This window comes from Heterodontus francisci, chromosome 18 (genome assembly GCF_036365525.1).
Source record: "Heterodontus francisci isolate sHetFra1 chromosome 18, sHetFra1.hap1, whole genome shotgun sequence".
Taxonomy (NCBI): domain Eukaryota; kingdom Metazoa; phylum Chordata; class Chondrichthyes; order Heterodontiformes; family Heterodontidae; genus Heterodontus; species Heterodontus francisci.
In genome coordinates this window covers 82118643-82145802 of record NC_090388.1, presented here as the reverse complement: position 1 = coordinate 82145802, position 27160 = coordinate 82118643, and the positions used below count along the sequence as shown (strand labels likewise).

The 27160-nt window shown below is 43.5% G+C and overlaps 1 protein-coding gene across 1 annotated transcript in view; it reads left to right on the top strand.

Moving 5' to 3' along the window:
• Positions 1-27160, top strand: part of nup205 (nucleoporin 205) — a 156044-nt gene that overhangs the window by 34130 nt on the left and 94754 nt on the right. The window contains exons 10-18 of the mRNA XM_068051065.1: positions 649-786; positions 1724-1874; positions 9513-9718; positions 11746-11928; positions 12368-12418; positions 21789-21998; positions 22141-22240; positions 23180-23317; positions 26316-26505. Of these exons, the coding sequence (XP_067907166.1) occupies positions 649-786; positions 1724-1874; positions 9513-9718; positions 11746-11928; positions 12368-12418; positions 21789-21998; positions 22141-22240; positions 23180-23317; positions 26316-26505 (1367 nt within the window). The remainder of the gene's footprint in view (positions 1-648; positions 787-1723; positions 1875-9512; positions 9719-11745; positions 11929-12367; positions 12419-21788; positions 21999-22140; positions 22241-23179; positions 23318-26315; positions 26506-27160) is intronic.

Here is a 27160-nt window from a genome sequence, read left to right as displayed (position 1 = left end):
TGCAGGTGTGTGCACAGAATTAGGTTGTGTTCTCCCACAGTGTCCAGTGGCTCTTGGGAAGAAACGAGGAACCAGAGGGCTGCCAGTACAGTTTGGACTGTGCCCTAGCATGAGGAGGGAAGGGAGGGTTGATTGGAGGGAAAACAGAGGAGCAGTTTCTTTGAATAGACTTAAGACTTACTGTATGTACTTGAAGTCAAAGCAATCTCCACCATTTAATTTCTACTGTTAGTACAGGTGTTGTGTGATGAATGCCAAGTGAGGGGAAGAATACCCCAGCTTTACAGAATTTGCATCTTTTAATGTCTGAATACCTGTGACGTTTTCGCCAGTAGAGTGCATTATACCATCATAGTGTCAGTCCCCTGCTTTTCAGGTAGATCGCTGAGGGCCTCCAGTGGCAGAAAACAAGTAGCATTTCATGAGAAAAGATTGCTGCATGCTTGCACAAAGTTGAGTTTTGTAGGATTGCCAGCAGCTGAGGTCATGCCAGTGGAATTGATGCTGTGCATTTTAAATGCGTACACCCGCAGTTTTGATGCCTGAGATAATACTTGCATTTATATGGCACCTTATCACGTCCTAACTTCTCGAGTGCTTTCATACAATAAATTACTTGAGAGATGACCATTTTTCCTTTTTTGGTAGATTGGAGAGTTGTACCAGAAGGATCCTTTCAAGCTGGAGCTCGCCCTTGACTATTGGTGTCCATCAGAACCAGTCCAGACTACAGCCATGACTGGTTCCTTCTCAGGTTTGACCCGCCATAGACCACCACAACGCCAGGTATGTCTCCAATGAAATCAGCCAAGTTGCACAACTGAGATCGGTAGATCTTCATTAGATTAGGGTACTAAGGGATATGGATCATGGGTGAGTAAATGGAACTGAGGTACAGATCAGCCATGATCTATTTTAATGGCAGAACATGTTCGTGGAACTGAGTCGTCTACTCCTGTTCCTATGTACTGTACTGATTCACCAATATAGCTCAGCATTTTGGTTCGCTTTTTGTTTATTGCTGCTCAGCATATGCTTGCAGCTATGATGAAAGATTGGATAGGCTAGGGTTTTTTCCCTTAAAATAGAGGAGGTTGAGTGGTTACTTAATTGAGGTGTACAAAATTATGATGGGCCTAGATAGATTAGACAGAAAGGACCTGTTTTCCCCTAGCAGAGAGGTCAATTACCAGGGGGCACAGATTTAAGGTGATTGGAGGGGACATGAGGAAAAACGTTTTCACCCAGAGGATGGTGGGTGTCTGGAATTCACTGTCAGGAATGGTGATGGAGGCAGTAACCGTCAACTCATTTAAAAAGGACCTGGACCTGAAGTGCTGTAACCTGCAAGGCTACGGACCAGGTGCTGGAAGGTGGAATTAGATTGAGCAGCCAGTTTTTTCAGCGGGCGCAGACACGATGGGCTGAATGGCCTGTTTCTGTGCCATAACTTTTCTATGGTTCTATAGTCAATTTTGCACCTGCTGTTGAACCCAGATCTTTTAGCCTTTCCCCTAATTACTTCAAAACTATTCATTAAGTAAGTTCTGGAAGACTACTGTGGATAAATGTTTTAAGCAGTAATGAAAATTTTTGACATTACAAAGAAGAAAATTAACACATCACATTTTCTTGTGTTACTGGAAAGTACATACACACATAGCTTGAGGGTTATAAGCTTGACCTGCTCGAAAAAATATTCAGCCACTTTCTTTTCGCGCAGGTTGTTCTGTCTAAGTTTGTGAGGCAGATGGGCGACATGCTGCCCCCATCTCTTTACCTGCCCTACCTTAAGATGCTACGTGGACTGGCCAATGGGCCACACTGTGCACACTACTGCTTCAGTCTGCTCAAAATCAACGGCAGCAGTCATGGTAAGTTTTCTCTTTGTGCGCTGCTTAGTCTTAAGTCAGAGGAAGCCTGTTAGTAGGAGAACAAATGAAAATGCATCAGAAATGTTGTTTGATGTTCAGCATTATGGAACTGTGGGACATGAAAATGAATTAGAAATACAGGGATGTGCTTTGCCAGCAACCTATTGGATAAAAATGTTGCACTATGCCTTCCAGATAGATAAGGTCCCAGGTTTGAGCCCTGACCTGTGCTAAATTAGATGATGTCAGCTTTGTAGCAGTTGGCCCCAGTGCCCCAAGGATAGAGCGAGAGGGGAAATCAGCCAGGGTTTCCTTTGACTACTATCATAGGATTATAGAATGATATAGTACAAAAGGAGTCCATCATACCTGTGCTGTCTCTTTGAAAGAGCTATCCAATTAGTCCCACTCCCTTGCTCTTTCCCAATAGCCCTGAAAAATTTTCCACTTCCAAGTGTTTATCCAATTCCTTTTTGAAAGTTCTTATTGAAGCTGCTTTCACTACCCTTTCAGGCAGTGCATTCCAGGTCCCTCTGTTCCTCGACACTTCTCAGTATCCTACCATTTATTGTGTATTCCCTTGCCTTGTTGCCCACCCCAAATGCATTAACTCACACTTGTCCGAAGTAGGGAGAAACTGTTTCCTCTGGCAAATGGGTCAGCGCCCAGGCGTCGTTGATGTAAAATAATTGGCAAAAGAGCTAGATGGAAAATGAGATCTGGAAGAATGGTGGAATCCGATTCAATAGGAACTTTCAAAAGACAATTGGACACATACTTGAGGATGAAATGTGCAGGGATATGTATGGAGAGGAAGCTGAGGTGTGAGACTAAATTGGACAGTGTGTTCAAAGAGTTGGTACAGACATGATGACTGAATAGCCTCCTTCTGTGCTGTATGATTCTGTGATTACTTGCTATTTCCCCTTTGTTTAAATTACTTACAAACATACGAATTAGAAACAGGAGTGGGCCATTCAGCCCCTTCAAGCCTGCTCTGCCATTTATGAAGATCATGGTTGATCTGATTGTGGCCTCAATTCTACTTGCCTGCCTCTCCCCCGATACCCTTTGATTCCCTTGTTAGTCATGAGTTTATCTGCTTCTGCCTTAAAAATATTCGTTGACTCTGCCTCCACCGGTCTCTGGGGAAGAGAGTTCCAAAGACTCTCAACCCTCTGAGAGAAGAAAATTCTCCTCATCTCCGTCTTAAATGGATGGCCCTTTATTTTTAAACTGTGTCTCCCAGTTCTAGTCTCTCCCACAAGGGGAAAACATGCTTTCAGCATACACTCTGTCAAATCCCCTCAGGGTCGTCTATGTTTCAATAAGATCACCTCTCATTCTTCTAAAGTCCAATGGATACAGACCCAATCTGTCCAACCTTTCTTCATAAGATAACTCCCCCATCTAAGGTATCAGTCAAGTGAACCTTCTCTGAACTGCCTCTAATGCATTTATATCCTTTATCAAATAACGAGACTAAAACAGTACACCAGATGTGGTCTCACCAATACCCTATACAACTGTAGCAAAACATCCCCACTTTTATATTCCATTCCTCTTGCAACAAACAACAACATTCCATTTGCCTTCCGAATCACTTGCTGTATCTGCATACCAACCTTTTGTGATTTATGTACCAGGACACCCAGATCCCTTTGTGCTTCAGAGTTCTGCAACCTCTCTCCATTTGGGGGGGCACAGTGGCGCAGTGGTTAGCACTGCAGCCTCACAGCTCCAGGGACCCGGGTTCAATTCTGGGTACTGCCTGTGTGGAGTTTGCAAGTTCTCCCTGTGTCTGCGTGGGTTTTCTCCGGGTGCTCCGGTTTCCTCCCACAAGCCAAAAGACTTGCAGGTTGGTAGGTAAATTGGCCATTATAAATTGCCCCTAGTATAGGCAGGTGGTAGGGAAATATAGGCACAGGTGGGGATGTGGTAGGGAACATGGGATTCGTGTAGGATTAGTATAAATGGGTGGTTGATGGTCGGCACAGACTCGGTGGGCCGAAGGGCCTGTTTCAGTGCTGTATCTCTAAACATCTCTAAACTAAACTAAACTAAATAATATGCTGCTTTACTATGCGGTGTGCCAAAGTGGAGACGTTCACATTTTCCCACATTATACTCCATTTGCCAAATTTTTGCCAACTCGCATCTTATCTATATACCTTTGCAGACTCCTTCTGTCCTCTTCACAGGTTACTTTCCGACCTATCTTTGTGACATCAGCAAATTTAGCAACCATACATTCAGTCCCTTCATCCAAGTGATGTGAATTGGAAATAGTTGAGGCCCCAACACTGATCCCTTTGGCACTCCACTCGTTACATCTTGCCGACCTGAAAATGACTCATTTTTGCCTACTCTCTGTTGCCTGTTAGCTAACCAATCCTCTATCCATGCTAACATGTTACCCCATCGCCATGGGCTCTTACTTTGTTTAGTAACCTTTGATGTAGCACCTTGTCAAATGCCTTCTGGAAGTCTAAATATAGCACAAATTTAGGGGGAAATTTGTGGGTGGAGCCAGAGGACATTGTTAGGGTGTTGAATGAATGCTTCACATCTGTCTTCACCCAAGAGAATGAGGATGTGGATATGGAACTTCGAGAGAGAGACTGTGAGGTTCTTGAGCAAATTGTCATCGGGAATGACAAGGTATTGGAGGTTTTGGAAGGCTTAAAAGTGGACAAATCTCCAGGTCCGGACAATTTGTGTCCCAGGATGCTGTGAGAGGCGAGGGTGGTGATTGCAGGGGCTCTGACACTAACTTTTAATTCCTCTCTGGCCACGGGGGAGGTGCCAGAGGACTGGAGAACAGCTAATGTGGTCCCACTATTTAAGAAAGGTTGTAGAGGTAAGCCAGGGAACTACAGACTAGTGAGTTTCATGTCAGTGGTAGAGAAACTATTGGAGGAAATTCTGAAGGAGAGAATCTATCTCCACTTGGAGAGGCAAAATTTGATTAGGAATAGTCAGCATGGCTTTGTCAGAGGGAGGTCTTGCCTAACAAATTTGATTGAATTTTTTGAGCATGTGACCAGTTTGTAGATGAGGGTAGTGCAGTTGATGTAGTTTACATGGATTTCAGCAAAGCCTTTGACAAGGTCCCACATGGGAGACTTATCAAGAACGCAAATGCACATGGGATACAAGGTAACTTGATGAGGTGGATTCAAAATTGGCTTAGCTGTAGGAGACAGAGAGTGATGACAGACGGCTGTTTTAGTGACTGGAAGCCAGTGTCCAGTGGTGTACCACAGGGATCTGTGCTGGGTCCCCTATTGTTTGTCATTTATATAAACGACATAGATGACTATGTGGGGGGTAGGATCAGTAAGTTCGCGGATGACACAAAGATTGGCCGAGTGGATAACAGTGAGATTGAGTGTCTTAGGTTACAGGAAGATATAGACGGGATGGTCAAATGGGCGGAAAAGTGGCAGATGGAATTTAACGCTGAAAAGTGTGAGGTGATGCACTTTGGAAGGAGTAATGTGACACGGAAGTATTCAATGAATGGCCTGACACTGGGAAGTTCCGAGGAACAAAGGGACCTTGGCGTGTTTGTCCATAGATCTCTGAAGGCAGAAGGGCAGGTTAGTAGGGTGGTGAAAAAGGCATATGGGACACTTGCCTTTATTAATCGAGGCATAGATTACAAAAGCAGGGAGGTCATGTTGGAGTTGTACAGAACTTTGGTAAGGCCACAGCTGGAGTACTGTGTGCAATTCTGGTCGCCACATTATAGGAAGGATGTGATTGCATTGGAGGGGGTGCAGAGGCGATTCACCAGGATGTTGCCTGGGATGGAACATTTAAGCTATGAAGAGAGGTTGGATAGGCTTGGGTTGTTTTCGCTGGAGCAGAGAAGACTGAGGGGTGACTTGATCGAGGTGTACAGGATTATGAGGGGCATGGACAGGGTGGATAGGGAGCAGCTGTTCCCCTTCGTTGAAAGGTCAGTTACGAGGGATCACAAGTTTAAGGTGAGGGGCGGGAGGTTTAAGGGGGATTTGAGGAAGAACTTTTTTACCCAGAGGGTGGTGACGGTCTGGAATGCCCTGCCTGGGAGGGTGGTAGAGGCGAGTTGCCTCACATCCTTTAAAAAGTACCTGGATGAGCACTTGGCACGTCATAACATTCAAGGCTATGGGCCAAGTGCTGGCAAATGTGATTAGGTAGACAGGTCAGGTGTCTTTAATGCATCAGTGCAGACTTGATGGGCCGAAGGGCCTCTTCTGCACTGTATTATTCTGTGATTCTGTGACGTCCACAGGTTCTCCTTTATCTTCGTCGTTTCTTAATTCCTCAAAGAATTCCAATAAATTAATCAAATATGATTTCCTTTCCAGAAAACTATGTTGACTTTGCCTGATTACATTGAGATTTTCTAAGTGTCCTGCTATAACCTCCTTAATAATAGATTCCACCAATTTCCCTATGACAGATGTTAAGCTTAACTGGCCTATAGCTTCCTGCTTTCTGTCTCCCTCTATTGAATAGAAGTGTTCACATTCACTATTTTCCAATCTGATGAGACCTTTCCAGAATCTAGGGAATTTTGGAAAATTTAAACCAATGCATATACTATCTCAGCAGCCACTTCTTTTAAGACCCAAGCATGAAATCCATCAGGACCTGGGGACTTAAGAGCTTTTAGTTCTAATAATTTTTTCAGTACCCTTTCCTTGGTGTTTGCAGTTGTTTTACGTTCCTCCCTCCCTTTCATCTCCTGATTCACAATTATTTCTGCGATGTTATTTGTATCCTCTGCAGTGAAGACAGATGCAAAATATGTGTTCAATTCATCCGCCATCTCCTTATTTTCCCTTATTAATTCCCCAGACACACACACTAGAGAACCAACGCTCATTTTACTCTTTTCCTTTTTAAATACCTGTAGAAACTCTTACTATCTGTTTTTATGTTTCTAGCTAGCTTTCTCTCGTTTTCTAATTTCTTTCTCCTTATTAACCTTTTGGTCATTCTTTGCTGTTCTTTATATTCTGTCCAATCTTCTGACCTGCCACTCATCTTTGCGGAATTATATGCTTTTTCTTTCAATTTGATACTGTCTTTAACTTCCTTAATTAACCACAGAAGGCGCATCCTTCCCTTAAGAGTCTTTCTCACTGGAATGTATTTTTCCTGAGTATTCTGAAATGTCTCCTTAAATATTTACCATTGCGTCTCTACTGACTTATCCCTTAACCTAATTTGCCAGTTTACTTCAGCCAGCTCTGCCTTCATGCCCTCATAATTGACCTATTTAATTTTAAAACATTGGTCTTCGATTTATCCTTCTCTCCCTCAAACTGAATGTGAAATTCTATCATATGATCACTGCTACCTCGGAGTGCCCTGATTGAGGTTATTAATTAATCCTGTCTCATTGCACAGTACCAGATCAAGTATAGCCTGCTCTCTGGTTGGCTCCAGAACTTGCTGCTCCAAGAAACTGTCTTGAAAACACTCTATGAACTCATCATCGAGGCTGCCTTTGCCAATCTGATATGTTCAATTGATATGTCTATTAAAATCACCCATAATTATCATCGTACCTTTATCACAAGCCCCCATTATTTCATCCTGTATGCCCGTCCTACAACGCGGTTACTGTTAGGGGGCCGAAAAACACTCCCACAAGTGACTTCTTCCCTTTGCTATTTCTTATCTCCATCCAAACTGATTCTATATCTCGATCTCCAGAACTAAGGACATCTCTCTCTATTGTACCAATGTCATGCTTAACTAACAGAGCTACCCCCTCCACCTTTTCCTAGTTTCCTGTCCTTCCTAAATGTCATGTGCCCTTGAATATTCAGATCCCAGTCTTTGTCATCTTTCAGTCATGTCTCTGTAATGGCTATCAGATCGCATGTATTTATTACTATTTGCGCTATCAGTTCATCTGCTTTGTTACGAATGATATGTGCATTCAGATACAGAGCCTTTAGTTCTGTCTTTGTGCTATTTTTGTAACCTCTAGTCTTATCTGATGGTGCACTCTTAGGTTTGTACACTCTGTCCCTTCCTGCCACATGCTGATCATCATTTCCCTTATTGCTACCTTGCTCTCTTGCCTTGCCTTCTCTACTTAATTTATCACATGTTCTCAATGCTGTTCCCTCACCCCCATTATTTAGTTTAAAGTCTTCTCTACCGCTCTAGTTATACAACCCACTGGAACACTGGTCCCAGCACAGTTCAGGTGAAGACCATCCGAGCAGTACAGCTCCCACTTTCCCCAGTACTGGTGCTAGTGCCCCATGAATCGAAACTCATTTCTTCTGAACCAATCTTGGAACCATGCATTTAACTCTCTAATCTTATTTACCTTATGCCAATTTGCTCGTGGCTCAGATAATAATCCAGAGATAATTACCTCTGAGGTTCTGCTTTTTAATTTAGACCCTAGCTGCTCATACTCTCGATGCAGAACCTCCTTCCTGCATCTATCTGTCATTGGTTCCCACGTGGACCACAACCACTGGATCCTCCCCCTCCCACTGCAAGTTCCTCTCCGACCCAGAGCAGATGTCCCAAACTCTGGTACCTCCTTCCAACCATCACCAAATTCCCATCATCACTTTGTTTAGCAAGCCACTCCATTTAGCAGGTTCACTGAACTGGCACCAAGTTCTGTGCTTTTTTGGCTATCTATCCAATGTATACCTGTCAGAAACATACTAATTACAACTGGTCAGCCAACTTCCAGTGATAATAATTGATACCTGTCGAGGGACCCATTTACAGCCACAACAAAAGCAAAATACTGCCGATGCCGGAAATCTGAAATAAAAACAGAGAATGCTGGAAATACTCAGTAGGTCAGGCAGTGTTTGTGGAGAGCGAAACAAAGTTAACATTTCAGGTTGATGACCTCTCTCCAGACCTGGAAAATTTTAGAGATATCCAGGTTTTAAGTAAGTGCAGGGAGGGAAAGGGTTGGAGGGGAGTACAGAAGAAAAAGGAAGGTCAGTGATAGGCTGGTAGGCCAAACTGATTAAATGACAAAAGGGACGATGATGCAAGGCAAAAGGATATGTTCGTGTTAGAAGAAACAAAAGATGAGTCGAGGAGACATTTCAAAGGCAACAACAGAATCATTGCCAACAGCTGCTGTCTGAAAAAATGGGCACAGTGCTTATTAGCTGTAATTGTTGAACTCAGTGTTGAATCCAGAAGACTGCCAAATGCTGAATCAAAACATGAAGTGCTGTTCTTCGAGTTTCCATTGAGCTTCATTGGAATAGTGTTGGAGGCCAAGAGTCGTGAGGTCATAGTTGGAGTAAAGTGGGGAATTAAAATTACAGGCGACTGGAAGTTCGGGGTCTCACTTCCGAACTGAATGGAGGTGTTCCACAAAGTAACCACCCAAACTATGTTTGATCTCCCATTGTGAAAGAGACGATATTGTTAACAGCAAATATTGCATACTAGATTGAATGAAGTACAAGTAAATTGCTGTTTCACTTGGAAGGAGTGTTTGAGGCCTGTGGAACCATACCCCAACACCTTGAGAGACGGGACTGTAGAGGGAGTAGGTTGGTGAAAGAAAAGTAATAAAGAATTAGAACTACTGTGGTTTTTACGAAGTGATAAAAATCTTGTGTTCATTGTTCCTTGCAGTGGAGAACATCCAGGTGGTTGGAGGCAACCCAGTGTCGTGGGAACATTTCTTCCATTCGCTGATGCTGTACCACGAGCACTTAAGGAGAGACATGCCAAGCACAGACACCATACAGTACAGGCACATGCCTTTGAGGGGCATAACACAGCGCGAAATGGATGGCCTGATTGCCTTCCTGGAACTTACAAGCACCATCGTTAAATGGGTAATCTGCAGTATACTTGGACATCTCTCCACAAACCCAGCGCTGAGAATGCTGTCAGTACAGCAATGGAAATCCAACCCCTCTGTTTATTTTGCTGGTCATTGTTTTCCTCCACCCATCCCACTTCAATAACTAATCCCTCCACATCATGAGACACAGGCCACATATAGCCCCCTTGCGCTATCCTGGGTGAAGTCAAGCAACTCGTCACACGTTGGGCTCAGCTCCTCACTGAATGAACTGACCAAGCTATCCTTGGAGCTTGACCATTTCACACAAAATATTTAGTTCAAGCACTGTGATGCTGAAACACACCTTAACAACCCATAAAAAGTTTTTTGGTGCCGGCATCATCATTATTAATGACTTCACAGAAGAAAATAACTTAAAAAAGAATGAAAAGCTGTGAAAACTTCTCAGCTGATCTTTGCAGTTTCTCCAGTTTCTCTCCATTTTGTTTTTTAAAACACTTTTTCTTTGCTACTAGTGGACCCAACTCTGATTTCTTTCTGCTTGTTTACAGAAACATTAGACAGTATTTCTGTGTTCAGTTCTTCTTCTGGATCCCACTGTCAGCCCTGGCAATGAGAACCCAACATTGTTCAAAATTGGCTTCCAATTGGCTGAACAGTTTCATGGTCAGTTTGGTAGCCAGTTGAGGTTCCAAAGTTGAAAGGCAACCATGGTCAATTGCTCATTAGGTTGGCTCATCAGAGTCCCCAGCAGTATGATTGTACACCAGTGACACTACTTACTGGTGAGAGGTCACGTATTGTATCCAAAGCCACAGCTGCAAAGAATTCATAACCCATTGGCTTTGCTCTGCTTTGAATAATTCAGGTGGAAAATGTTAACTATTAAGCCTGTAAGATGTGACTGACTTTAAAATATTGTTATTGAATGAAATTTTGTTATCACAGTGTATGAAACACCAGTACTAGCTCGTAGAGAGTTAAGATACCACCTGGTGTAGCATTAATCCTTACCAACCAGGCAGGATGCCTGGTCTGTATTTTGTTAGCTAGTATAAGCTGTGGACAGCAGCTGAAGTTCTCATAGAATCATACTGTGAGGGCGGCACAGTGGCGCAGTGGTTAGCACTGCAGCCTCACAGCTCCAGGGACCCGGGTTCGATTCTGGGTACTGCCTGTGTGGAGTTTGCAAGTTCTCCCTGTGTCTGCGTGGGTTTTCTCCGGGTGCTCCGGTTTCCTCCCACAAGCCAAAAGACTTGCAGGTTGGTAGGTAAATTGGCCATTATAAATTGCCCCTAGTATAGGTAGGTGGTAGGGAAATATAGGGACAGGTGGGGATGTTTGGTAGGAATATGGGATTAGTGTAGGATTAGTATAAATGGGTGGTTGATGGTCGGCACAGACTCGGTGGGCCGAAGGGCCTGTTTCAGTGCTGTATCTCTAATCTAATCTAATCTAAAACAAAAGAAAGCCATTCGAACCATTGTGCTTTTGCCTGCTGTTTGAAAGAACTATTCAATTAGTCGTACTCCCCTGCTCTTTCCCCTTAACCCTTTTCAAGTATTTATCAAATTCCCTCTTGAAAGGTATTGCTCATGCACTGATGGCCATTTGTCTGCCCTTTGCCTGAAGCCAAAGTGGGTAAATAAAAAATGGACTGTGTGGTACTAAGCACTTGGACCAGAGGCCCCAGGTTTGATTTCTGCTTTGTTGAGCTAGCTGATCTTAATCAGAGCAGCATTGGGTGACTATAATTGGCCTTAGCACCCTTGGGCTTTGTGTAATATCTGTGCTTTGTGTGTCTGTGTTGGGTGAGATCAGCATCAGGCTTGGCTGCAGATCTCTCCGGTTGTAGTCAGTCAAAACTTGCTGTTCAGCCTTGCACCTGAATAATGGAGATGTGAGGATGACTAGTGCCTGTGGGATTGTACTCCAGTAAAACTCCAGCACTTTTATGATAGAGAGAGGAGGATCCGGGGCAGGAGGGTGGTAGGAGGAGAGGATGGGGGTTGGGGGAAATTCTCAGTGCTTAAATTCCCTCATTTTATCTTTCAGAGTGAGAATGCCCGCCTGGCTTTGTGTGAGCACCCGCAGTGGACACCTATTGTGGTTATGTTGGGCTTGATCCAGTGCAGCATCCCGCCTGTACTAAAAGCTGAAATACTGAAGACACTGGCAGCATTTGGCAGATCACCAGAGATTGCTGCTTCCCTTTGGCAGTCACTGGAGTATACACAGGTAGGTAACACTAAATGTAGTGTTGAATTTGGGAAGATGCAGTGTAGTATAGGGTGACACGGTAGAATAAATGTTCTGTGAAATGAAATCAGGAACCAGCGACCCCAGTGATAAGTGCACACCCAGAGAGAACAGAATTGAACTCAGCCATAATACCTTCTGGTCGTACAGCTTTTTGACTTTTTGTGTCTGTTCTTGGATATGCGGAATGCCTATTGTGCACTCAATAGGGCGGTTAGAGGTGGTGTGAGAATCCACATTGACAAAGTGCAGAATCTGAGCTGCGACCACAGTATCAGTTGGAGCTCTGCAGTGATTAATTTCCCTCCCATGTCCCATGCAGTGTGTGTGTCTCCTAACTTGATTTCAGCACAATTCATTTTTGCCTCATCTCAACACGCAACAGTGAATTCTCATCAATGTTGTTTGTATCTTTCAGATGTTGCAGACAGTTAGAACCCCAAGTCAGAGACAGAACACTGGGATTGAGGTAAGCATCTGCGAAATAACGAGCCCTGCTGAATGAAGAGGGGGCTCGAGCCATTACACTACCAATAATATGCAACTAGTATTTCTATGATTTCCCTAGAAATTCACTGGTTAGCAACCATGCAAACAGTGGGTAGGAGGTGCAATGAAGGATGCTGCTACTGGCAGTGGGGGAAGAGAGGATTGGTGCATGGGGAAATTAGATCAGCGATACTTCGGCTCTGCTGTTAAAAACAAAAACGCAAAATGCTGGAAATCCACACCAACAGAGTGTCTCGAGTGTGCTGTGTAAACACTTGTCAAATAACTTAGGAATATTCATTCTTCCCCATTTTAACCAGTGTCTTTCTACAGATGCTGATGGACCTGCTATGTATTTCCAGCAGTTTCTGTATTGCATTCAGACGTTGATTATTTCTGTTTGTTTGTATTTCTATTGCAATTCTTCAGCAATACCAGAGCTTTATAAATGGAGCTGTTCTCATTGGGGCGAATATAGTGTAATAACTTGTGCCACATTGGTTCCCAAAATACATAACTCAAAATGATATAACTCAAGTTCTGACAGAGCACAAGTACAAGGCCTTTGTCATCTCAAGACTTCACTGTTCCACTCTTGCCCAGTCTCCCATTTTCCAAGCTGCATAAACTAGAGATCATCAAAAACTCTGCATCTGTATCCTAACTCGGATCATAGGAACATCGGAGCAGGAGTAGGCCATTCAGCCCATCAAGCATTCCCCGCCATTCAGTACAACCATGCCTTTTTCCCACACTATCCTCATATCACCTTTATGTCATTTGTATTTAGAAATCTGTCAATCTCTGCTTTAAACATACGCAATGACTGAGCTTCCATAGCCCTCTGGAGTAGACAATTCCAAAGATTCACAACCCTCTGAGTAAAGAAATTTCTCCTCATCTGTGTCCTAAGTGGCTTCCACCTTATTTTGAAATTGTGTCCCCTGGTTCTAGACTTCCTAACCAGGGGAAACATCTTAACTGCATCTACCCTGTCTATCCCTTTAAGTATTTTGTAGTTTTTGATGAGATCACCCCTCATTCTTCGAAACTCGAGAGAATACAGGCCCAATTTCCCCAATCTCCCTTCATAGGACAGTCCTGCCATCCCAGGGACAAGTCTGGTGAACCTTCGTTGCATTCCCTGTATGGCAATAATATCCTTCCAGAGGTAAGGGGACCAAAACTACACACACTCCAGGTGCGGTCTAACCAAGGTTCTATGCAATTGAAGCAAGACTTCACTACTCCTATACTCAAATCCTCTTGCAGTAAAGGCCAATATTCCATTTGCCTTCTTAATTGCTTGCTGCACCAACATTGTAGCTTTCAGTGACTTATTGATAAGGACACCCAGGTCCCTTTTGTACATCTACACTATTGATCTGTTACCATTTCAGAAATACTCTGCACATCTATTCCTCTTACCAAAGTGGATAACCTCACATTTTTCCACATTATATTCCATCTGCCACATTCTTGCCCACTCACTAAGTCTATCCAAATCCCCTTGAAGCCACTTTGCGTCTTCCTCACAGCACACATTCCCACCTAGTTTTGTATCATCTGCTAACTTGGAAATACGACATTTGGTCTCCACATTGAACTCATTGATATATATTGCACTGATCCCTGCAGTACCCCACTAGTCACAGTCTGCCAACGTGAGAATGACTCATTTATTCCTACTCCCAGCTTCCTGCCTGTTAACCAATCCTTAATCCATGCCAGTATATTACCTCCTATCCCACGTGCTTTAGTTTGCGAACCAACCTCCTGTGGGGGACCTTATCAAAAGCCTTCTGAAAATCCAAGTATACCACGTCCACCAATTCCCCTTTATCAATTCTGTTAGTTACATCCTCAAAAAACTCCCAACAGTTTCGTCAAATATGATTTCCCATTCATAAATCCATGTTGACTATGCCCAATCAGATCATTATTATCCAAGTGCCCATTTATCACATCCTTTAAATAGATGCTAGCATTTTTCCAATGATTGATGTAAGGCTAACAGGTCTGTAATTCCCCAATTTCGCACTCCCTCCTTTCTTAAATAGTGGGGTGATGTTTGTGACCTTCCAGTCTGCAGGAACCACTCCAGAATCTATAGAATTTTGGAAGTTGATTATCAATGCATCTACTATCTCCATTGCTACCTCTTCCAACACTCTGGGATGTAAAATATCAGGTCCTGAGGACTTAGCAACCTTCAGCCCCATTAACTTCTCCAATACAGCCTTCTTACTAATTTCCTTCACTTCCTCATTCTCCCTAGTCCCGTGGATCTCTAATTCTGGGAGATTTCTTGTATCTTCCTCAGTGAAGACAGACACAAAGTAATCATTTAGCTTCTCTGCCATTTCTCTATTCCCCATTATAAATTCTCCTGACTCTGCCTGTAATGGACCCACATTTGCCTTAGCCAAATGTTTCCTTTTTACTTACCTGTAGAAGATTTTACAGTTAGTTTTTATATTTTATGCTCGCTTACATTCATATTCTGTTCTCCCTTTCTTTATCAGTTTCTTCGTCCTCCTTTGCTGTATTCTAAAAATCCTCCCAATCCTCAGGTTTACGACTATTTCTGGCAACTTTATAGGCCTTTTCTTTTAATCTTATACAATCTTTAACTTCCTTTGTTATCCATGGTTGACTGCCTTTACTTTTGGGGTTTTTGTGCCTTGAAGGAATGTATAGTTGCTGTAAACGATGTAATAATTCTTTGAAGACTATCCATTGTCTATGCACGGTCATACCTTTTAATGTATTTTCCCATTCAACCTCAGCCACTTTGCCTCTCATACCTTCATAATTTCCTTAACACCCTGGCTTCAGATTGAACTACCTCACTTTCAAACATAATGTAAAATTCCTTCGTATTATGGTCACTCATCCCTAAAAGTTCTTTTACAAGATTATTAATTAGTCTTTCTCATTACATAATACTAGATCTAAAATAGCCTGCTCTCTAGTCGGTTCCTCAACATACTGCTCTAGAAAACCATCCCTAACACACTCCAGAAACTCGTCCTCCACAGCATTAGTGCTCATTAGGTTTACCCAGTCTATATGCAGATTGAATTCACCCATGATTACTGTATTAGCCATGCCCCACACTATCACTACTGTTATGTGGCCTATGAACAACTCCTACCAATGTTTGCTGCCCCTTGCTGTTTCTTCGTTCCACCCAAACAGACTCCACATTTTGTTCTTCCGATCTGAGATTCTCCCTTACTGATGTCCTGATCACATCCCTTATTATCAGCGCAACACCACCTCCTTTTCCTTTTTGGCTGTCCTTCCTAAATGTTGAATATCCTTGAATATTCAGTTCTGAGTCTTAGTCACCCTGTAGCCATGTTTCCATTATGGCAATTAGATCATACCCATTTACTCTCTTTGGGCCTTTAAATCATCTACATTGTTGCGAATGCTGCTTGCATTCAGGTCGAGTGCCATTAACCTTGTCTCGACATTCTGCATTCTAAGCCTAGTTAATGCTCGCCTTTGTTTCGCCTGTCTTCTAATGTCACTTGCTACTTTTCTACCTCCTGTTACCAGCTTTACTTCCTTCCAACTTGAGCTACTCCTCAGGTTCCCATCCCCCTGACAAGCTATTTTAAATCTTCCCCAACAGCACTAGCAAATATCCCTGGTGGATGTTAGTTCCAGTCCTGTTGAGGTGTAGCCCGTCCATCTTGTACAGGTCCCACCTTCCCCAGAACTGCTTCCAATGCCTCAGAAACCTGATGCCCTCCCTCCAAATAGTTCTCCAGCCACGTGTTGATCGACTGATCAATCCTCCTATTCCTATGCTCACTAGAATGTGGCACTGGGAGTCATGCTGAGATTCCTGCTTTGGAGCTCCTGCTTTTTAATTTCCTTCCTAACTCCCTAAAATCTGCTTTCAGGACCTCATCCTTCTTCCTACCTAGGTCACTGGTACCAATGTGGACCATGACCTCTGGCTGTTCACCCTGCCCCAGAAGGATGTCCTGCAGCCACTCTGTGACATCCTTGACCCTGACACCAGGGAGGCAACACACCATCCTGGAATCACGTTTACTGCACCAGAAACGCCTGTCTGATCCCATGACTATCGAAGTCCCTATCACTATTGCTCTTCCACTGTTCTTCCTCCCCTCCCTGTGCAGTTGAGCCACCCATGCTAACCCGGACTTGGCTCTGGCTGCACTCCCCCACGGAACCATCACTGTCACCGGTGTCCAAAATAGAAAACCAATTAGCAAGCAAGATAGACTCGGGACTCCTGCACTGCCTGCCTGGTTCTCTTAGACTGTCTGGCGGTCACTCATTCCCTCTCTGCCTGCATGCTCCTAACCTGCGGTGTGACCACCTCTCTAAACATGTTATCCACGTAGTCCTTTGCCTCACAGATGCACAACTGTGAGTCCAGCCGCTGCTCGAGTTCGGAAACCCGGGGCTCAAGCTTCTGCAGCTGGTGAAACCTCCTGCAGATGCGCTCGTCTAAGACATGTGGTGCGTCCACGACATCACACATACCGCAGGATGTACATTCCACTTGGCTGAGCTGACCTGCCATAACGTAATATTAAAAAAAAAAATGTTATAATGAGAAGTAAAATATCTTACCAGTTACTCGCCAATCAGCTTCTTCCGCTGTACCGAAGAGAGGGGCAGCTACTGGAGGCTGAAAAAAGTAAAAGAAAGGCGCCCCTCCCTCACGCACCAAGATCCCACTTTACACTCTGTGCACTCAGATTTATTTTTTTCTTCATTTATGGTACCCCTCCTTACCAAAGTCCCTCAATTACCAAACTGTCGTCTTAACACTCGATGCCCTCCAGCAGCACTCTCTGCAGATAAGTCGTACTGAGAGTCCCCTCAATTTATACTCTGAAAATAATGCTGTGTCAGCTCTTCTAGACCTCTGCGAGAGCTCAGAAACCAGTTTAAGCTAGCTACCTAATTAATGAGGTACGGCTACTCTGAGTGTTAGTATACCCCCAAGCCTAACTTGCCTCTTAATTGAAAGAGGAATTTCAATTAATTGCTAGATGTAAACGAAACAAAAACTAGTCTCGAGAGATTAACCCTTAAAATTCACTCATTACCAAACTCCCTTCTTCCCACCTCAGTGCAGACCATGTCCTGTTTGTCCATCATCCTTCTGTTCACTGGCTTTCATTGGCTCCCGGTCCACCAACGCATTGATTTTTAAATTCTCATCCTATGTTTTAAAATCCCTTTATCATCTCACCCCCCTCTTCGTCTCATCCCTCTCTCTCTTGGTTACCTTCTCCAGCCCTACAACCCTCTGAGACCCCTGTGCTTCCCCAATTTTGGCCACTTGTGTATTCTCTATTTTAATCACTTCATGAAGGCGGTGCCGTCAGCTGCTTTGGCTCCAAGCTCTGGAATATCCTTCTTAAACCCCTCTGCCCCTCAAACCATTGTTAGCTAACACTCCTATGAAGTGCCTTGGGACATTTTACTGTTGAAGGTGCAAAATAAATGTTGGTGTCTGGAGAACCCGCCCAAGGTTACTGATATGTAATTCTGAGCCTTTCCCACTTTGCTTAATAAATAGTTACCAAAAGAAATTGTAGCTTTCTTCAATTATGTCCCACATACTATTTCCAGTTAGAATCTTCATGATGTTGTGCTGCTAAATAGTGCACTCTGCTTTCCTAAAATCCACTTAGAAGTTCAACAGTGGCTTTGTAACAAAAATTAGGCATGTCTGTTTATCATGAATTCATAGACGGTACAGAAATAGGCCATTCAGCCCAACCAGTCTGTGCTGCTGTTTATGTTCCGCTCGAACCTCCTCCCAGCCTTCCTAGCTTCCCCTTAAGTGTATCAGGATTCGTTAATGGACTTTATTTTCTTGCTGTCACAGCACGCACAGGGTTAAATTACTATTACCAGCTGCTTCTGCAGACTGTAGCGAACGTATGTCACAGACTGGCCAGCCTGCACACCACCAGATGAAGCCAAGATTGAGCAGATTTCAAGAAGGCTTCAATATGCACGAGTCAAATACTGCATTGTACTTGGAGACCGATCACAGTATTTGGAATTGATCAATGGGTCAAGCCATCCTATCCCATCCCATTATGCACCCCCTGTAGGGCTGCTTACAGTAGGTGTTTGGCAGCTGTATTAAATCCTGTAAATGACAGACCATCTAATATCCTTGAGAGAGATACGGTTTTTATATCCTTTGTTCTGCTATATTTTCGAAGAAATCTGGAGCTCTATCTTGGGCAGTTGTTGTATGAAGACAGCAGTCAGTCTGAAACCACAATGAATTGGGCTGGTCAGAAGACTGGTAGTCAATAGGCATGTCCAGAGTAAGCAATTGTGTTTTGAGGCTTTTATGTTGAGAGTTAGTGCAGAGGATAACCTTCAATAGTGTTGATTATGTGGAGAATAGCCTGTATTCATTATAAATCTACCGTTTGTGTTCAGTGCTGGTCAGCTACTTGTTTTAATATTCAATTGATTAGTTGCTCACAGTGTGAAAAATCCTATATTGTTTCGACTACCAAAGATGAGATTAAATGGCAGTATGATATATAGTTTAGCAATACAAAGTATAGCGACCAGGGATTTCAAGTTGATCTCTGGGACTGATTCCCTACTTTTAAACTACTCATCAGGCAAGTGAAAGCACACTCTGGTTTGTAGGAAACACATCGAATAGTTCCATTGTAAAGGCAGAATTGAATTTATTCATACAGACCAGGCAATTTAGGGCTCAGTTCCTGTCCTTGCTGAGTTAGCTGATCTCATCCAGAGTTGGGGATGCTCTGCAAATCTTGGCTTGAGAAGTGACAGAGGAACAGTTAGGGTTCCTTTTCCTAGTCACTATCCTCCAATTAAATATTGGGTTGTCAAAAGTCTTGATTTTTGGCCCTTGCCGTAAATTTTAATCCGTGACACTGATACAACCCTCCTCCTCAGTCACTCTCTAATTGAGCCAAACGGTTCATAGCCTCGGCATCCTATTTGATCCCAAGCTGAATTCCCAACCCCATATCCTCTCTCGTCACCAAGACTCCTTTTCCACCACTTCCACTGAAACTCTTATCCATGCATTTGTCACCTGCAAGCTATTCCAATTCCTGTCTGGCCTGCTGTCTTTCACAATCTGTAAAATGCAGCTCATCCAAAACTCTGTGAGCCAAATTCTATGCCATACCTGTTAGATTCCGGAAAGCCAGTTCGTGAAGGATAGTACTGGAGTCTACCTTGCCTCAGTCTTGTCATGTTTCATTCTGAGCACAGACCTCCTAACTCAATTACACCACACTTTCTATCAGTTTTTTTAATTCATTCCTGGGATGTGGGCGTCACTGGCTATGCCAGCATTTTTTTACCCATCCCTAATTGCCCTTGAGAAGGTGGTGGAGCTGCCTTCTTGAACCGCTGCAGTCCATGTGAGGTAGGTGCACCCACAGTACTGTTAGGAAGGGAGTTCCAGGACTTTGACCCAGCGACTGTGAAGAAACGGTGATATAGTTCCAAGTCAGCATGGTGTGTGACTTGGAGGGGAACTTGCAGGTGGTGGTGTTGCGTTTGCTGCCCTTGTCCTTCTAGTTGGTAGAGGTCGTGGGTTTGGAAGGTGCTGTCGAAGGAGCCTTGCTGCGTTGCTGCCGTGCATCTTGTAGATGGCACACACTGCTGCCACTGTGCATCGGTGTTGGAGGGAGTGAATGTTTCTGGATGGGGTGCCAATCAAGCGGGCTGCTTTGTCCTGGATGGTGTCGAACTTCTTGAGTGTTGTTGGAGCAGCACCCATCCAGGCAAGTGGAGAGTATTGCATCACTCTCCTGACTCTTTACATGTGCTCAAGTGAAACCCAATTAATGCCCTTCACCTGCATGCAATTAAATACAATTGATACAGTTAATAATACCAAGTCATGCTAACACATTTGTGCCACACAAGTGCCAGGCCATGGTCATTTCCAAGAAGAGAAAATCCAACCATCCTCCCATGATGTTCAACAGCTTTATGATCGCTGATTCCCCCACCATCCTGGGATCTACCATTGACCAGAAATTTAACTAGACCAGCCATATAAATACTGTGGGTGCAAAACCAGGTCAGAGGCTGGGAATTCTGTGGCGTGTAATTCACCTCCTGACCACCATGTGCAAGGCACAAGTCAGGAATGTGATAGAATGCTCTCCACTTGTCTGATTCAGTGCAGCTTCAACAACACTCAAGAAGCTTGACAACATCCTGTTTGATCGGTACCCCATCCACCATCTTAAACATGCACTCCCTCCACCACTGACGCACAGTGACAGAAGTGTGTACCATTGACAAGATGTGCTGCAGCAACTCGTAAAGGCTGCTTCGACAGCACCTTCTAAACCCACACCCTCTACCGGCTAGAAGGACAAGGGCAGCAGATGTATGGGAACCACACCACCTGAAAGGTCCCCTCCAAGTCTCTCCTAATCCTCACTTGGATTTATATTACTGTTCCTTCACTGTCGCTGGGTCACAATCCTGGAACTCCCTTCCTAACAGCACTGCACCACATGGACTGCAGCAGTTCAAGAAGGCAGCTCACGACCACCTTCTCAAGGGCAATGAGGGATGGGCAATAAATTTTGGCCTTGCCAGCGACATTTACATCTGATTAATGAATTTTTTAAAAAACCTAATTTCTGACTAACCTATGTTGGCTCCCAGTCCCCCAACGCCTCCAATTTAAATTCTCAACTGCATGTTTAAATTCTTGCATTGTTGTGCTGCTCCCTATCTCTGAAACCTCCTTCACCCTACATTTCTTTCGAACTCTGTCCTTTGACTGGCCTTTTGTGTATTCCCCTCTTTTATCCCCTTGAAATATCTAGGCCTGATGCTCTGGAATGTTTGCCATAAACCCTCTCGACCTTGCTTTCCTCATTTAAGACCCTTCTAAAAATCAACCACTTTGACCAACATTGTGGTCGCCTCTCCTGAATGTATTCTCTTTTTGTTGGATTGTACATTTGTGAAATGTCTTGGGATATTTTTGTACGATAAAGGCACTAGATAAATGTAAATTTTTGTTGGTGCCACATAGTTGGCAAAAGAACCCGGTGGGGAGGAACGGGGGAGGGATGAGAATTTTTTTTATATAGAGTTTCAGTTATAACTTATGAAAGAAACTTGGAAATATACTTGAAAAGAAAAAACTTAACAAAACTTTGGGGAAAGTGAAAGGAGAGTTGGACCAATTTGTTAGATCTTACAGAGATCCATTGCACGCATAATGGGACAAATAATCTCCTCCTGCACTATATGATTCTATAATTTGGGGTTTAATTTCTGATTGTAACATTCCTTACTTTTTACAGGTGGAGTTGAATGAAATTGAATCTCGCAGTGAGGAGTATCCTCTCACCAGAGCATTTTGTTACCTGATAAGTACATTGGTAGAAAGCTCTTTCCCGACAAATCTTGGGGCAGGACTCCGTCCACAAGGATTCGACCCTTACCTCCAGTTCCTCAGGGACTCCGTGTTTCTTCGTTTTCCGACCAGAGCATACAGGAGAGCTGCAGAAAAGGTATGAAGTGGCTTTGGTCCTTTTAGAAGCAATATTGGATATCTCGCTTTATCCATGTTCTTTCCTTCAGTGAACCCTGTATTGCAGCGCTGCACATCTGGACTTTCCGTGATACTTATTCATTATGTGTGATATTCCACAGTGGGAGGTTGCTGAAATTGTGCTTGAGGTTTTCCACAAACTCCTGAGAGATTATGAGCCCCGACCAGAAGATTTTACAGACCAAATGGTGGAACTTCAAGGTAAATGATGGATGCTAAATGTTCCCATAATGGCAGCTGCTCTTTGGGATGAGGCTTCTAACTGGGAGAAATTTTGTTTATTGCTGATTTTGTGTCGGTTTTCCCTATCCTTCTATGGCAATTTCTTCTCCCCATTGGTTGAAAACTTGTTGCAAGTAATATTTGAATTGCAAATCCATTCTCCTTTGCCTTTTTTGTCATATTTAGGCTGAATAAGATGAGGAATGTCAGAGCTCGGGAATGGAACACTTTGCATCATATGTATCTAGTGTGAATGTTCCATATCCACGGGTTCTCAGTGATGCCCTGCCGCTCCACTCTCAGAAAAGCCGCCTCTAAACTGACACTGTTTCCATATTGGGCATTATCCTGTGGTGTTTTTGAATGAGAGTGCAATTTAATACCAGTTAGTACTGAATCAGGTGCAGGTTATTTCTGCTGGAAGCTGGTTGGCACGACCAAAGCCTGTTTCATTTTGACAGCCAAAAGGCAGAAGGTGGCTTTCATCCTACGTGCTAAGGTTGAATTGAAGCCACAATCAGGTGAATGGATAGTGTCTAACGCCTTTATTCGACACACTCGGTGAAACCCTTTCCCAAAGTGAATGGACAGTCCCTACCCCAACCATTAGAGACACCCAGTCATGTGAATGGACAGTGTTTAACTCGGCCATTAGCGATGCCCAATGAAACCTCCTCTCAGTCAGGTGCTTGATGGAGGTAACCCTGAACTGTATTGGGTATTATAAAACCAAGTTGACCGTATTTAAGCAGCCTGAGGGTTAGATTGGCACTGAACATTCAATGCAAACTTTGAGTGTCTCTGTAAGTCCATTTTGAGGTTAGCATGATCCATTTACTCTTTGCAGCTACACAATACCTAACCCCAAAAGTCATGGTGGATTGTTGAGATTAATTGCTCCTCTACTTTGATGCCTAGGAGAGCTGGTGGTTGCGTACAAGTCCCCAGGATACAACCTGATGTTTCATTTGCTGAATGACTCCCCAATGCTGGGTCTTTGTCTGAGCCTTTTGGAGGAAGGTGTTAAACTGCTGGACACTTATGCACCATTCCCAGGTAGGCAAAGAAAAATGTACAATATGCATGCGTGGTAATGAGCTAGGGCATTGATGTATTGTTATAGTGCTTTTGTAGCCCTCTGTGCGCTGATAATTTAACTCCCCAGCTACAAATATGCCTTCTGTACACAGTTCCTCCTCCCCTAGTCCTTATTCTGTTGAAACAAGATTCCTCGTTTTTTTTCTCCTGCTCTAACTCAATGTTTCTCAAAACTATTGCATTTGTATATCTCAGATTTTCCTTTGTCCAATATTTTTGAGGCATTCATACTTATCACTGTTTTCAATTTATTTTGTCATATTTACTGTACTCAACCTTTGTTGGCTGTGGCTTGTCACTGTGGTTTCTCAGTTAAAATAAAATGCTGCAAGAAGTTTCAAAATCTGGACATTTTCTGTCCTCCATTTGCTATATAATGTGAATTTGTATGTCGCACTTGGCTTTTTTCCCTGTATTTAAAAATAAAAGTCATGTGCAGTGTGCAGAGAAACTCTAGGAACAAAAAAATACTGGAGCCATTATAGCTGAAAGTTCTTAATTGATTTTCTCTCAGTCATAGTTAATGACATTACTTGCCAGACTGAATTAACTTTGAACCCACCCAGTGGTGACTTTATATCTGTTAGCACCTTAAAGGAACAAGCATCTATACTGTAGCAGAAATCTGAAGTGTTCTGCTGTATGGTATGACATTCTGGTTCTTATCGAACAGCAGGTCCTCTGACTAGTTGTGGCATCGCCACAGTAGGCTTTCACATGTACATGGCACGTGGCTTGTATTGTTGTTTAATGCGCATTGTGTCATAATCATATCACCCTTTTGATTTTAGCCCAAATTTTCTGTTTCTAAAAGCAACAGTTCATAACTCTTAACTATGAACGGTGAAGGGAGTCTGCCAATCAAATCAGATTACTTTCTTCTAGTATTCACTTCCATTGACAGAAAAGGTAGCCTGACAGCAGTACCAGACATAACTGTCGATGGTGTCTATCAGAATGCTGTGGCACTTTTAAAATACACGCACGAGCGCACACATGGACATGCACTCACAATTTTACATCTTGGAAAAGTAGTATCCATTTTTCTTGGGACTAGAAGTTCTCGAGATTGACCATTCCACCACACTCTTGTCTGACCTCCCATCTTCCACATTCCATAAACTTAAGCTCATCCAAAACTCTGCTGCCTGTGCTCGCTGACCTGTGTCTCGATTTTAAAAATTCTCATGCTTGTTTTAAAATCCCTCCATGGCCTCGTGCTCCCTATATCTGTAACCTCTTTCAACCCTACAACCCTCTGAGACTGGCGCTGCTCCCATTGTAATCCTTTGTGCCAGCCCCATTTGAATCACTCCATTATTGGTGGTCATGCATTTTTGGGTCTGTAATTCTGTTAATGGATGATAAATACCTGGTAGTTTGAGGTAGTAGGATGAACAGTTGTTGGGTGTTAATTATTAATAGTTATATCAAATGTGTGTATATATAAAGAGCCAGCCAGCACTGGCTGGGTGTTGTTCGGAGTGGAGACGTAAGCTCTGTGGCAAGCAATAAAGAGTCTCTACCTAAGCTTCTTGGTCTCGGTGGCTTCTTCACAAACAGGCTTGGAAGTTCTTTAACAATGCAGTCAGTTGCTGAGGGCCTAAGCTCTGAATTCCCTCCCTAAGCCTCCATGCCTCTTTACCTCTTTCTCTCAAGACACTCATTAAAACCTAACTCTTTAATCAAGCTTTTGGTCATCTGCCCTAATCTCTCCATATGTGGCTCGGCATCAGATTTCATTTGATAATGTTCCGGTGACGTTCCTTGGAATGTTTTACTGCGTTAAAGGTGCTATATAAATACATGTTGTTGTTCTTCTTCTTCTAGGCTTTGGAGTTGATGTCATTTCACCGAAGGCAGACATTAAAAGATTACAGTTAAATATTGTTCAATGGTCAGCTCAGACTTCATTGTGGTATCTTGTACATGTTGACACATGATTGTGGGGTCCTTCATGTATTAAAATTAGATTTGGAACAAGAAAATAACAGTTGCAGTTGTTACTTGTGAGAGAAATTGTTTTTCTGTCCAGAATTATTTTTTGAAGGTGCTGGGTGGCAAATTACTGTACAGGCTGACATTGAAACACAACTGCATTTTTTTTCAAGTGGAAATTCTGTCTTGCTGTGAGTGTGGGCTGGGAGCCTGTTCGTCCATCTGCCTTGCTCTGGCTGTCGGCCGGGAGCCTGTCAGCCCCAGTGCCTTGCTCTGGCTGTCGGCCGGGAGCCTGTCAGCCCCAGTGCCTTGCTCTGGCTGTCGGCCGGGAGCCTGTCAGCCCCAGTGCCTTGCTCTGGCTGTCGGCCGGGAGCCTGTCAGCCCCAGTGCCTTGCTCTGGCTGTCGGCCGGGAGCCTGTCAGCCCCAGTGCCTTGCTCTGGCTGTCGGCCGGGAGCCTGTCAGCCCCAGTGCCTTGCTCTGGCTGTCGGCCGGGAGCCTGTCAGCCCCAGTGCCTTGCTCTGGCTGTCGGCCGGGAGCCTGTCAGCCCCAGTGCCTTGCTCTGGCTGTCGGCCGGGAGCCTGTCAGCCCCAGTGCCTTGCTCTGGCTGTCGGCCGGGAGCCTGTCAGCTTTGGTAGTGCAACATAATTCAGATCTGTTGTCAATACTACATGAAGTTTATCTAGTTTTATCAGATCTGCGCATTATCAAGGATTACTTGGTCAGCCAATTACTGCAGGAGCTACTGTGTTTTTCTTTCATTTCTATTGTTCTGAGTTCATGTTCCTGGGCTGTATGACACCAGGAATATTGAGAGCTGTTAGATCTAGCCTTGACTCTGGTTCGGTTCCTTTGCCTTTAGATGCTATCATATGTCCAATATTAACTATTGCTTCCAGTTTGAGTTCATGTCTAAGTGAGAACCTAAGATTTCAGCAGAGATGTATGAGGGGTTAAGTCTCCGAGCACCTGCATTGTGGGATATTATTAATCAAGGACCATGTTCTGCTGATGCCTCAGGGAAAAAGCACTTGGAAAAAGCAGTGGAATACTCCCTGGGTCTTCTGGAACTGGCCCTGCAGAAGGAGAATCAATTCATGGATTGGCTGAGAGAGAGCCACACCTCCGTCATAGCCACACCCCTTGAACAGCTGCTTCAGGGCATCAACCCACGCACCAAAAAGGCTGACCATGTGGTTAATATTGCTCGGTAAGTTAGAGATTGGCATCATTACTCTGACCTGAGTATCACTAATTTTTATGTACAGTAAATGTGAAGATTGGATTAAAATCCTGTGGCTATTCACTTCCACAAGTGCCAGTCACTTAACCCTTAATGCATGAGTGTTTATATAATATCTGTTGCAACTTATTATGAACGTCAATCCATTTGAAGTACTGTTAGACACTGTCCTGCCAAGTGTTCTGTTTTAGTTACTTTTCAAAATATGTTTTATGTAGTAATTATTTTCAAGTAATTGTCCACTTAACAGTTAATACACTTCACAAGTTATTAATATTGTGAAGTGTTTTTGAGACATTTTCATGTGACAAGATGGTATGTAAAGGCAAGTATCCCTTAGAGGGCTCATTTTCTAACCTCGATTCGCTGTCTATTTTGCAGAGTAAGCAGTTGGATGGTACTCCAGTGTAAATCCTTTGTGTAATCAGCCTCTGCGTTATATCAGGGAATCTTTTGTTTTAAGCTGCTGCACAAAGGATTGTGAATGAGTCCTCGTTAACAGAGACACTCTTTTATAGAATCAGGGAATGATAGAGTACAGATGGAGATCATTCAGCCTATTATGCCTGTGCTGACTTATGGAAAGAGCTATCCAATTAGTTTTTAAATTTCTTTCATGGGA